Source organism: Crocodylus porosus, unplaced genomic scaffold, assembly GCF_001723895.1.
Source record: "Crocodylus porosus isolate Cpor-Errol unplaced genomic scaffold, CroPor_comp1, whole genome shotgun sequence".
In the NCBI taxonomy this organism is placed as follows: domain Eukaryota; kingdom Metazoa; phylum Chordata; order Crocodylia; family Crocodylidae; genus Crocodylus; species Crocodylus porosus.
The window spans coordinates 3,981,653-3,994,944 of record NW_017728913.1 but is presented as its reverse complement, the minus strand read 5'-3'; the positions used below and the strand labels follow the sequence as shown (position 1 = coordinate 3,994,944).

Below are 13,292 nucleotides of genomic sequence, written 5' to 3'. Positions count from 1 at the left end.
TGGGGAAGTCCCTGTTCTCCCGTGCACTACCAGGAGTGACCAGGAATAATGGTCACAAGCTGGCAGAGGGTAGATTTAGGTTAGATATCAGGAGGCGCTACTTCATGGTCAGGGCAGCTAGGATCTGGAACCAACTTCCAAGAGAAGTGGTGTTGGCTCCTACCCTGGGGGACTTTAAGAGGAGACTAGATGTACACCTTGCCGGTGCCATTTGACCCCAGTACTCTTTCCTGCCATGGCAGGGGGTCGGACTTGATGATCTGCCCAGGTCCCTTCCAACCCTAGAAACTATGAAACTAAACTATGAAACTACAGAAAAGGGAGTTCTGGCTTTCCAATCAATTTGTGTGATTCATGGAGATGTTTACCAGAGCACCCCTTGGAATAACCAGGAACAACAGCCATAAGCTGATAGAGGGTAGGTTTAGGTTTGACATCAGAAAGAACTTCACAGTTAGGGTTGCCAGAATCAGGAATGAACTTCCAAGGGAGGTGGTGCTCTCCTCTACCTTGGGAGTCTTCAAGAGGAGACTGGACAAGCATCTGGCTGTGGGTCACATGACCCCAGCACTTTTTCCTGCCATGGACAGGGGTCAGACTTGATGATCCATTGAGGTCCCTTCTGACCTTAGCATCTATGAACCTATGTGTTCCTTGCAGTTGCCAGATTGTAGTACCAATTGGTGTCTAGTTATCTATGCTTCCAGGCTTTTCTCATTGTCACATAGGGCCAGGAAGGCCCCTCCTGTTGCTACTGGTGTTTTGAGGTGGTAAGGGGGTTCACTTTCCTCAGAAGCTTTGCCTGTTGGCCACAGCCAGTGCTAGGGCTTTTGAGTGTATTATGTTGATAATCCTTCTGGAACCTAGAAAAGCCAGAGGCTTCTGTCTAACGGCTCTTTTTTTCTCTGCTCAGGGTCACACTGAGCATGTTTACACATGCAATCAATTTGATGTAGGCTGACTGCACACTAAAAATACTATGCAGTAAGCCTACTGGGGTGCACATCTACATGTGCTCCCTTTTAGGAGCAGATTTGCTCCCAATGGGAGTAGCCTAGAGGGCTCCCAGAAGGTGCATTGAGACTCCCCACCCACTGATACCATATTCCACCCACTGGGCCCCAGAGGCCGTGGGTGGGAGGGCAACAGGGTGGGGTCCCTGAGCCTGCAGTGGGCAGCCCACATCCACCCTCCCCCATGGGCTCTACTCATGCCATGTCACCTGCAGGGGGGAGGGGACCAGAGCTCTGTACACTGCTCTGGCCACAGCAACTGGCTTCCTCCCATGGGTGGCATCGGGGTCTTGTGCCTTGGCCCTGTACCCACAGCCCTGGCAGCTGGGGACCCCCTTAGCTGTGTAGCATGGCCCACATAACATATTAAGAGTTGTAAGTGTGGCCCACTATGGAAAACAGCTTGAGAACCACTACTCTAGGGATTTTTGTCTTCCCCTGTAGTGCCGGGGAGGAGTGGCAAGGGGGAAGAGGGAGGCATAGTATTCTTCCTTGAACCTCTTGAGCACATTTAACAAACTACTTCCTGTCTGTGCAGTGGCAAGACACTGACAGTGCCCTTCTCTCCCTGCTTCATCTGTGACAAGTTAAAAGGTGTTTTTGTCTAGTTGAATTATTCAGAGACAGGACACATAGGACATTATGCTTGAGAGCTCTGCATGAGGGTTGTACCTAAATCTTTAAAGAAGACATTAGACAAGTATTTTTCTAGGATGGTTTAGAGAGGGATGATCCTGCCTTGAGCAGGAGGTTGGACTAGATGACCTCCTGGGGTCCTTTCAAGCCCTACTTTCCTGTGATTCTGTGACATCGACATCTCATACACTATGTACAGGTCTTTCCAGGAAGGTGAAAAAATTGCCTTGAAGAGACTATGGATGTTGTTACAGGTTACCCTTAGTCCATACTAAAGACACTTAAGGCATAAGTGTCAACACATTAAAAGTGGGAAAACTTATGCTAAGTGCCCTCTGAGTGTCTCAGAAATACTCCCGTTTGGGCAAAGAGCATATCCAGCTGGAGTTACACAGCCCTAAGGGGCCAGCCCCAGCAATTGGCAGTTCTTCCAATATCTCAGGATGCACCCCTCCCAGCACCCCCATGACTACATATGCAGAGGGAGAAATGGAGAGCTCTCAGGAGAGTCATGGAAGAAGGGGGCAAGGGAGCAGGGAGCGGTGGGGGGGGGGGAGAGCTGCAGGGGGTAGGAGAAGCAGGAAGTCACAGGAAGGCCACAGGGAGAGGGCGGGGGAGAAGGGAGCTGCAGTGAATAAGGGTGGTCTGGGCCTAATCCAGGCAGGCAGGTTGGGGGTAGCACCCACCAATCTGGGCAGCTGGAGTGGAGGGGCCTGATCCAGGAGCAGAAGAGCCTATGCTGCCACAAGCGAGCTAGAGAGCTAGACAGGCACTGAGCTGGTTTGGTAGTTTCTACCCAGACCCCTGCTTCCTGGTCCTCTAGTGGCAGGTCAGAGCTGTGCACATTAGAGAAGGTATTAACCCAGAAGCGTGCAATAATTTGGGCTAGAGGGTCACTTAGAGTTTTGGTGAGCTGTTGCAGGCCAGGTCAGCACTCCCCATCCCCGGCCACAACAGCTCACCAAAACTCCCTAAGTGGTAAATTACTAGACTGATCCAGAGGTACCAAATGGAGCAGGTGGGGTTGGGGGGGTCTCCATGGAGACAGGCTCAGGACCCTGGTAGCCAAGGCACGCTTGGCCAAGAAGATTCAAAGAGGCCATCGGCAGGCAGGTGGGCAGCTTCTAGGAGTAGGATGGTGGGTAGGGCTAGGGCCGGGGCCAGGATCATGAGGCAGTGACCACACCAAGCCAGGGCCTGGGGTACAGCCATGTTCCATTCCCCACATAGGCAAGCTTTTTGATGCAACTTCTAAAATATGAACTGTATTCCAAACGAATATAATTTATTTTGCAAAGTACTTAGGCCCAAATTCTCCAAGTATCAGGAGTTTAGATGCTTCAAAAGTTCTAGGCCTTAGCTTCTGTGAGGAAGAATAAAGCTAAGAATATCTGAAGATAGATGTCTCTATAATATACAGTTATTTCAATATGTTGTATAAGAGAGTTCTCAATGCTAGAGAATCATATGTGCTCTGGGACACGGTGCCAGGCACTTTAATTAGTGAACTGCCCACATCCCCACAATGAAAAAATGGCAGCAAGGTGTCTGGAGCTAAAGCTCATCAAACATGTTTTATTTCAAAGCACCCTGCCACCATTTTTCATCATAGGGATACTGATACACATGACATGGAAAGTAGTCCTAGCCCCAACCAACCATCTTGCTCCCAGAAACCGTTCCCTGCCCACCTGCCTGCCAATGGCCTCCTTCCATCCTCTTCACCAAACAAGCCTTGTCTACCAGGGTCCTGAGCAGGTACAAACCCACATCAATTTCCATGCTCAAGCAGACTCAATTAATTGAGTGTGCTCTGAAATGGTGGATGTCCAGCTTGTTGGAGCAGGCTCCCTGTACATCTATAGGAACCCGATGTTTGTAGGTGTTTTCCATTCTTTGAGGATAAAGTGAAGTTCTTTCCTTTGATAAAATAATTTTGGCCTCTCTTGTTAAATTACTAATATCTATAACAAGCAATTCAATAACAATACAATAACAATAATAATCAATACAGATAAACACTGGAAACTGTTATTTTTAATGCAAATGATAGTTTCAGGCACTTGGATCAAATTAGACAGTAATCGCCTTACATAGAAGTTACTGTAGAAGTCCTAGCAATGTTAGATTTTAAAGTAGTCAAAGCCAAACTTAGAAAACCTACTTACATATTCACTTGTGCTTGCAGTATATAAACTGGTATCAATGCACTAAAAGAAAACAAAATTAATTATTTAAATGGCATTTCCTGAAGTTAAGGATAATAAAGTTAATGCTATTGTACTGCAATGGGTAGAGTAGCTCTGTGATCAAAGAAACAATCCAGCAAAGTGCTGGAAATCATTGAAATTAATTGAAATTTAGGTTGCTCAGCACTTTGCAAGATGAACATCCCAGAGAGAACTTCACTAGAGTTGAATTCCAGCATTTGTTTCTCAGCAGAAGCTAACTCCAAAATCATATGCTTTTCAGCAAAAAGCTTCTTCCTGTTTTATCTGAATAAAAAGCAGTACTGGAAGAATTAAAATAGAACGTTAACAGGACTACCCTTTGAAAAAGAGAAAACACTTAATTTGAAGATGTGTAATACAGGGTACTTTTTTTTCCCTATTCCGTTTACTTGTCTACTCAACACAGTCATTCCCCAATTTAGCACTTTACTAGATGACCCACTACATGCATCTTCCTACCCAAATAAGTCTCTGACATTGATATTTTGTGAACTTACATCAAGTCGTTTAATCTCATTTAAATCATCTATAAAATATCTCAGCAGATCTGGAGTAATACTTTGGGCTTCTGTTTTTGGAAGATATGCATTGATGCAGCTGAAATAAAGACAACAATTGGGATATTTTTACATGTGCATTGGGCATGCATTTTCTGTTCAAAATAAGACCACTTACCACTAGAGTATTCACAAATTATATGTGCTACAGAAGGGTCCTTGAAATACATCTGACAGATTGTGAAGTTATGACAATCACATATTATAATACACAGATGATAAACTGTAAAATCGTATGATAAAGAATGAAACTATGAACTGGACAGGGAATACCATTGGTGTTTAATGGCATAAAGGTTTTAATCAGCAAGAGTCGGGGTAATCCTTTAATTTACAATAGCATGAGTCTGACAAAAATAAATTAATGAAAAATTTCACAAAGGCAAGTCTGGTGGTTAACATTTCATGCCTATAGATGCAAATTCTATTCTACTGGAAATTTCTTCTTCCCAGAAGTACATTTCTAGTTCGCTTTGGTTTGTTTTGGGTTTACTTCTAGCTGAAGAGATTTGTTATAGGTGTTTTAAATTGTAAAGTCTCATTAATAAAAAGTTTTCACTGGGTGAGCACATGAATCTTGCCCATTTTGAGTATGGGAAACAGTTCCTTCCCAATCATAAGGACTTTATAATAGGAATTGTGTTTTTCTTGTATGTGTGTACAGTGTCTAACCCTAAACCTTATCAGAAGGCCTTCAGTTGCTACAGTAATGCAAGTGAGCAAGACAAATAATCTGGGAGATAAGGAAGAAACATTGTTGGCAGGCCTGCTTACAAGAAGTGATAGTTTTAAACTGGTCAGTAGTCTGGAATTTTAGAATAAATCACAGATGAGTTTGAGTATGTGGGCAACTAATTTAGTCATAAGCATTTAATAAGGACCTACATAAATTACTTGTACAGTTAATTACATTCCTGGAAAATTATCATCTGCCTCGCCCACTTATCACATGGTGCCCCCTCCTGCCCATAAACATTTTGTTGCTGTAGTAGGAAGTAACAGCAGAACAATGTGATATGCTGCTTTATTGTTCAATTCTGATTGCCTTACCTGTATGCCATCAGAACTGAGCTATCATTCTAAATGTTCATTTATTCTCAAATAGCTGTCATAAAAATGGCCATAAAAAGTTTCCTGTGATGGATGAATGCCTTTGAAAATGCCAACAGCTTCAAGGGGAAGATGTTTGTGGAAGGGTGGTTGGGTTACAATGTCACAGGCACTTCTAGTATCAGGTCTGAAACTTTGCCCATCTCAAAACACCCAAGACTTGATTTTTAACTGGAGTTGCATGTTCCCATTGTCAAGTTGAACACCCAAAAATTTGTGCATATTTTTTAAAATATAGGCCTCTGTCACAGGCACATTTGCTAAATATCTATAGAGGGAGACATTTTCCTCAAACTCTCAAGCAGAATGGATCAGAAATGTCTCCAGGCCTGAGGTGGAAGAGAAGAGAAGCAAAGGGAGGGGACTTATGCTGATGCTGAACACAGTGACACCAAGTTTATCATTCCCCTCTCATTCTCCTTTGGTATTCCTTTACAGATAGCTAAAGGGAAGGCAGAGGAAGCAACTGATTCAGGCAGCTAGCGGAACCAAAGGAAAAATCCAAATTATTTCTTCTTGCCACCACGCACAAGAAATGGTTCCTTCCCAGACCTGAGGCATTTAACAATTATTTCCCAGTGCAAAGGAGCAGATGTTGGGAGGGGGCATAACAGTCCTAAATAGGGATATTTGACTGAAAGGGAAAGTAGGACCAAGCAAACAGAGCAAAAAGGAGTAGATGACACTAGGGGTGTGCGAAGAGGGTCCTAGTCAATTCGGATTTGGATTCAGCCTGTATCAGGGACAGTGATTCAATTAATTGATTCAGATCACTGTCCCTGATTCGATTCAGCTGAATCCAAATCTGAGGATTTGATGCTGATTTGGAGAATCAGTGATTCGGACACAGACACAGCTTTAAAAGTTTTTTCTATATACCTTGAGGTAGCAAGCATGGCTTGTAATCTCTGCGATGTTGGGACACATGGAGCATCCCACAAGAGTGTGGGGGGCCCTCCATGTGCTCAGTTGCGAACCCAGAAGTGGACCAGAAATACTTCCGGTCCACTTCCGGGTCTGTCAGGGAGTGCTCTGCCCACCCCCCACCGCACCTGGTTCAGCAATCGACTGCGGGGGACCCTGGGTGCCCCTAACCAGATCCAGGAGGCACCAGTTGCTGAACCGCGGGGGGTGGGGTGCGCCCTGTGTGCTCCCTGGCAGACCGGAAATGCTTCTGGTCCACTTCTGGGTCTGCTGCCGAGCATGCTGGGGATCCCCCCCCACTTCTGTGGGACACTCCATCCATGCAGCATTCACAAGCTCCTGCTACCTAAAGGTATGTAGAAAAAACATTGAAAGCTGTGTCTATGTCTGAATCGCCGAATCTGTTCAGATCTCTCTGCATCGATTTGAAGGGTTCCAATTTGATCTGGAGAGATTAAAGGATTCTCTGATTCAATTCATATTCAGAGATTCAGCCACCAAATTGGGCCAATTCTCCCTCAGATCAAATCAGGGACCAAAGCTTCTCACAGCCCTAGATGACACTGGGCACACAGTGCAGCAGAGATAGTTGTTAATACAGAGCATTTGGTATTACAGAGTATAGACAGGGGGGGTCCAATTTTATAAAAGGATTTGACACTATTGGGAGGAAGCTACAACATAAATACACATAATTCTTTAGTTACTAATTTAGTGTTAAATGTGTAATTACCAAAGAATGAAGATGATTAGTCCAGTCTTATAATTTAAAAAGCTGAGAAAATCATTGTTCAGGAGGTGCAGCAGGTACTGGAAACAAGTACTTCTCAAAGGTAGTCTCTAAAAGATATATAATCCAGAAAATAACTGTTATTTAGATGGCTCACATAGCAAAATTTGATTTCACCAGATTTTATTTTTTAATTTAGTTCTAATTAATCTATTAAGCAAGATAATTCAGTCAACATAATTCTCTTTAATATAGTTTTAAAGACCACATCTATTTGTAGCTTCTTAGGAAGATGGAGTCATTTTACCATAAAAAGTAGCAGAAAATATTCTAGGGACACTCGACAAAAAATGGAATTAATCAATATCATGGAGTCTCTATTATTTCACAATATGTATCATATTTTAATCAAATTATTATTTGTACTAGATATATCAATGATAACTTGACCCAGAAGACCATTTCCATCCTTTTATGTCTCATAATATCTGTCTGATAATTATAGTAACTGCAACAGGTAGACATAATATTGGGAAAAACAATATTAGAAAAAGTAATGATTAGTATCTTTTTCTAAGGTAATTTAACATCAGGAAATAAGGAAGAAGGGCAAGTTCTCCAGAGGCAGTCAACATATATTATGGGGCCCATAGGTTGGGAACCATGTTCTAGATTATGAACCCAAATTCCTTTAATATGAATCGACACAGACCCCACTGTGGAAAAAGCCAGTTAATGCCAATTGTGTTTTTGTACCCAATGTTCTATTACTTGTATGACATGCAGCACATATAATAATAATTGGCTCATACCACTTTTCTTCAGTGGTGTTTTATTTAAATACTGTTTTATAAATGATTAATTAGTAAATTTAGTAGAGAATATAACCTAAAGCCAGACAGCATGGCCTGGTGGATTATGTATTAGACTGGGAGTTCAAACTTTATTTCTAGGCTTAGTTTGCCAACTTTCTGAATAGCCCTGGGCAAGTCACTTTCTCTGCATTATGATTTGCCATCTGCAAAGCAAGGAAAACAACAATTGCAGATGTCACCAGAAGGTTGTAAGAATTAATCAAATCTGGAAAATTCTTTGAAAACATAAAAGCAATAATATATGTTGTTTTGAATATCCAAAGGCTTAGTTTAAATAATGCATCCTTTTATGTTTAATTGCTGGTCATGGGAGACAGTTCCAAGTACCTGTCTCTATTAGAAAAAATGACTGTGTTGTTGTGAATACTTGGAAGTCTGTCATGTAATAAGGAACCATACGTAGATACTTTGTATTAAATAAGAAGATGACAAAATAAACACTGGTTTCTAAATGAATCAATATGGAGAGTCATTACCAAGTCATATAATATAGGAAAAAATTGCCATGCTGATGTAATATACTAGCCAATTGCCTGTCAAGAATGATGGGGGCAGGGGGTGGGGGCAGGAGGGAAGGAGGTGGGCTGGGATGGAGTGCTGCCATCTAATACCCCATGCTGCTGCTGTTCTGCTGCTGTTCTGCCCCCACCCCTTGTCAGGTCCTCAGCGCCACTTGCAGGGAGTGGGATGGGGAAGCCGAGGCCAGCACTGCTGGCTTTGGCTCCCCCGCCCTCTGTCTGGTCCTTGGCATGGCTTTGGAATCATGGTGGCATTCCCCCACACTTGAAGTACTCTGATTGGCTGTCTCCATCAGCCAATCAGAATGCAAATAAAGTGTTACAGAAAGACTGACAGACTTAGGCTTTTATAATATTAGAATTCTCAAACTCAGAAGTCTATAAAGAGAAAAAAATACAAGCATATGTTTTTTTCTTCTGTGGTCTGATCAAGTAGTACTTCCAAGTATTACTGAAAGGAAGTGCCTTCTTCAGAGCTGAGGTTGCAACCATTCTTCCTGTAACTTTGGCTTGGAAAATTGGTTTGGCATGAAATCTCCCATTTTGCTCTTAAGGCAAAGAGGTCACTTTCAAACAAATTTGAAGAAAGTCTATCCATTGGTTTTGGTCCTTAAAAAACACTTCCATTTTGACATTTGATCTTTGCCTAAAATTTCTGTTCATCCCTATCTCCAAAATGGCTTCTTGCCTCTTGTTTAAATTATCATTGGGTTAAAACTATCTTTAATTTTGCTGGTTGCAAATAGAGAAAATATGCTGCCATTAAGCAATATTATTTACAATTTTCTTTTTGGATATGTTTGGGCCCAATATTGCTTCCATTGACATTGGTGGGATTATTTTACATTGATATTTTACAGGGAGTGGTATCAGGCAGACAGGAGACAACTAAAAGATCTTTCTCAGCCTAGCAAAATTGGCAAATGAATCTCATGATCTCATTGTTATATTTTGATTTCCTTGCAACTTAACAGAAAGAAAATTGGAAAGTTTTTTTTGCAAATGATTTGCAAAGTGTCTTGAAATTGCAAATAGCAGCTCAGAAATGGCAATTACACAGTTATTCGGCTATGTTCACTAAAACTACTCATAAGCATAAAGTATAAAAAGTTAAGTACACAGGTAAGTGTTTGTTAAAAATTAGAACTGTGTGTTTATACTTGTACAACTTGGGTACTGGGGCAACATCCATACTAAAGCAATAATACAAAACTTATTCTCAACATACGAGTATATTCATTGGGAAAATTTCCCATTTAAAAACAGCCTTTCAAACAATATTTTTTAATCCAGAGGCCATAACCTAAAAAGCAGCCACAAGCCCTATCAGTGAGGACACAAACAGTTGCCAATTTGTATTATTTTCAAATACTCACGTGGGGCTGGGATCATGAAGTATTTATTCTTCACCCTAAATCATTTGAAGTATTACTGGTCTAGGAAGAAGTATTTAGATTTCAGACTCAAGATAACAATATGTTAAAATACTGAAAAATATATGAAGCAGAAACTAAAGTTGGTTTTGTTGTTATTGAATGATGTTGAACGATAATGAAGAAATGTGAATTTCTTTCTATTTTAAAAGAATATCTGCTCATTTCATATCATTAATTGCATTTTTAGTTACTAATTTATTTGCTTTCTCGTGCTTTCAAGTGTGATAGATACTGCATAATTGTGGAAAACTAACAATCTTAAGCTAGGGGTTTTTTTAAATAAAATGTTTGATTTTGGAATTGAACTTTTAATTTCCTAGAAGATATGGAAAAGTGTAACACACATTCTCTTAAGAGTGTTTTGTGGTCTTCATTAAGTTTTCAGACACTAACACAATACAGGGTTTTAAAAGATGTTTTAGGTCATCTAATTCACACCTTTAGACAAATGCAGGATCATTTTCCACTCTAGGTCCTTAAATATTTTATGGTATCTTAAACAACATTAGTAATCGTAGTTCAGGAACAGACTTGGACAAATTATGCCTTTGTCTTGAATTCAGTATTGCAATTTAACATTTTTCCTTTACTCATGTCAGGTGTTCATTTCTGTTTCATTTCATTTCATTTCTGTTTCTGCTATTAGTCAATTCTTCTCTCTTTTGTTCTCTATTGTTACCTCTACAATATTTCTCTTTGTCTTATTTTTAAATGCTATATGTGTCCCTAGATGCCTGCTTAGGATTGAAGCTGATAACTATATTGTATTTATGAGTAACCTATGAGGAAACTCACACATTAAAAAGAAATCAAACATTTTGACAGGACTATAGTGAATATATGTTGATGCTGAAAGATACATTTTTAATTGAGACATAAGGAAAATGTTTATTTTAAAATGTTTTAATACATGCCCTTCCAGTCATGAAGTTAAGATGAAACATGTTTAAAATAATTACTACCCTATTGAAATCTACTGTAAAGTAGTTATGTCCCCTCATCAGGGAACTCGTCTCGAGTCAACGGCAAAAATCGTACTAGCATTACTGGTGCTGAATAAACTTTAATTCTAAACTACTACTGGTGCAGGATAAACTTTATTGGCCTAGAGATTCAACTCAAGTTAAAAGAAGGATTATAGCTAAACATATTATTTTTGTTTTACATGAGGGAAGATAGTAAAATCTAAGCTTACGCATATCAGGTTCTATCAAACCAAAGATTCAGATTGCAAGATTTGCTCATAAATCTTTCTACAGATATCTCAGGTGCAACATGCGTAATTGAGAGGTATATTCCTGTGCAAGTTAACAGCCATTGGTTTTCACTGTTTTCTTAAAATGATTATGCTTAGTGTTTATATCCAGTGGGCATGTTTATGGTGGAAAGGTCTGTAAAAAGGAGTGGAGTTCTTAAGTTTTTGTATTAAAGTAGCAAGATTTAGATACATCCTTGTCTCCTGTTATGGAGAAATGCCCTCTGCCAATTACATTCTAGGCCCCTGAGTTTCAAATTGGACTCTGTCAAATGAAATGTTTCATTTGATTGCAATGTCACGATGGCTTGGCGGAGGGAAATGGTGTCTGAGAGAGTAAGGCCCTTGCTTGAGCGGAGATAAAAACTCAGGACAACATCTCATACTCTTGCCTTTGGTCATGGCAGCTTACCCTTCCATTCTGTTGATCCCCTCTAGTGACAGACCTGTCAATGCTTAATAGGGGGTGCATCTACACATGCATAATGTGCAGCAGTAAACACTAGTGCACATTGTGCCAGAGTTTATTGCTAACAAGTGGTGTGTTTACGCTTGCTCCAGGGACCACAACAAATTGAGCCACATAGGAGCAGCCCCAGCTAGCAGGGAGGCTGGGGGTTCAGCCTGCCAACCCAGGGCTGCTCTGATTCAGCTCGATGTGCTGCAGGCACTAGGTCGCTCAAGGGTGCTCCAGTGTGGGGCTAGCCAGCAGTCAGCCTCTGCACTGAAGCACCCTCGTGCCCCGGCCAACCCTGTCAGCATCTACATGTGCATTGCTGTGCACAAAAAATACTCTGCAGCAGGTTAGTACTTGTGTTTGTACAAGTACTAACCTGCTGCAGAGTTTATTAGTTTCCTGCAGTCTAACAGGGCCACACATGTAGATGCTGAACTGTTTACTCTGTAGCTAATTAGGCAACTCCACAGTAAACATCTTGTGTAGACATACCCAGGGAGTCCCTAAAGCATAGACCTGCCTCTTCCTGCTATTAGTGTGAGTCCCTAGTCCTCTCCCTTTTGTTCTGTCTCCTGTCTACAGATTACCTTTCATTCTCTACTTTCTCAGTCTTCTGTATATCATGTTAATTCCTTCTTGGACTGCGATACTTCATTGTTATTTTCATTGTTTCACTCTTCTTGTTGGGACAAGCTCCTTTTTTAGTCTTCCTTAGATCCTCAGCTTTTTGTTTCCTCCCAGTTTTCTAATGTAGCGCATCTACTACTCAGCTCCATTTCTCTTTTAATAGATGGTCTCTTTCTCTACCCCATTTTCATGGTCACATGCTTCTACAGATCATCCTCCTTCTCCAGAAGTCTGCAAAAATCTTTTTTCAGCTGGCATCTACAAATCTTCAATTGCCTATATCACTTCTTCTCTCCTTTCCCCCTCAGATCCTCCTATGACCTCTCCCTTTACTCCAGTACAGCTCCAGATCTTGGATCTTCTCCATAAATTCTACCAGTAACACTTCATGTATAATAGCTGCAATTCATTTAAATATAATCTGCATCTCGCAGCTTCTGCATCAAGAAACCTTGGTTGGCTGTGCAATTTATCTGTATCCTCTGTTGCTGCCTCAGTCTCCATCATAATCTTCTACTTAACACCACAGTAAATGGGGGAAAAAAACCCTCTCCTTATAAAGTCTGCTGTTTGCAGCTCTCTTTTTGGCTCCACCAGCTCTATTGTATTGTGACAGTAGTTCTCAACCTCGTTAGACACAAACATCCCTTGCAATAATCAAGACACCCCTTAAAAAATGCCAGCTCTTAGCTTTCACTCATTTTTACAACAGAAAAAAAAACAATAGAGAATACAAAATAATAGAGAAATTCTTCTTTTGCAAAGAACTCAGAAATACCACAACAGGTCATACGATTTATGACACAAGTGTTATTTGAAATTTCTGGCTTTATTTTGTGAATCATGTGTAGACACTTATCTACCTAAGGGCACATCTACATATTGTCGTATGGCAATGTTGCTGTGGTGCCATACTTTAGTAC

At 40.9% G+C, this 13,292-nt stretch overlaps 1 protein-coding gene across 11 annotated transcripts in view; it reads right to left on the bottom strand.

The window, feature by feature from the left end:
* Positions 1-13,292, bottom strand: part of IL15 (interleukin 15) — a 71,941-nt gene that overhangs the window by 4,759 nt on the left and 53,890 nt on the right. For all 11 annotated transcript variants that reach the window (XM_019534396.1, XM_019534395.1, XM_019534393.1 and 8 more), the window contains 3 exons: positions 7,205-7,311; positions 4,378-4,477; positions 3,818-3,859 (listed from right to left, as the gene is read on the bottom strand). In XM_019534396.1, the coding sequence (XP_019389941.1) occupies positions 3,818-3,859; positions 4,378-4,477; positions 7,205-7,311 (249 nt within the window). The remainder of the gene's footprint in view (positions 1-3,817; positions 3,860-4,377; positions 4,478-7,204; positions 7,312-13,292) is intronic.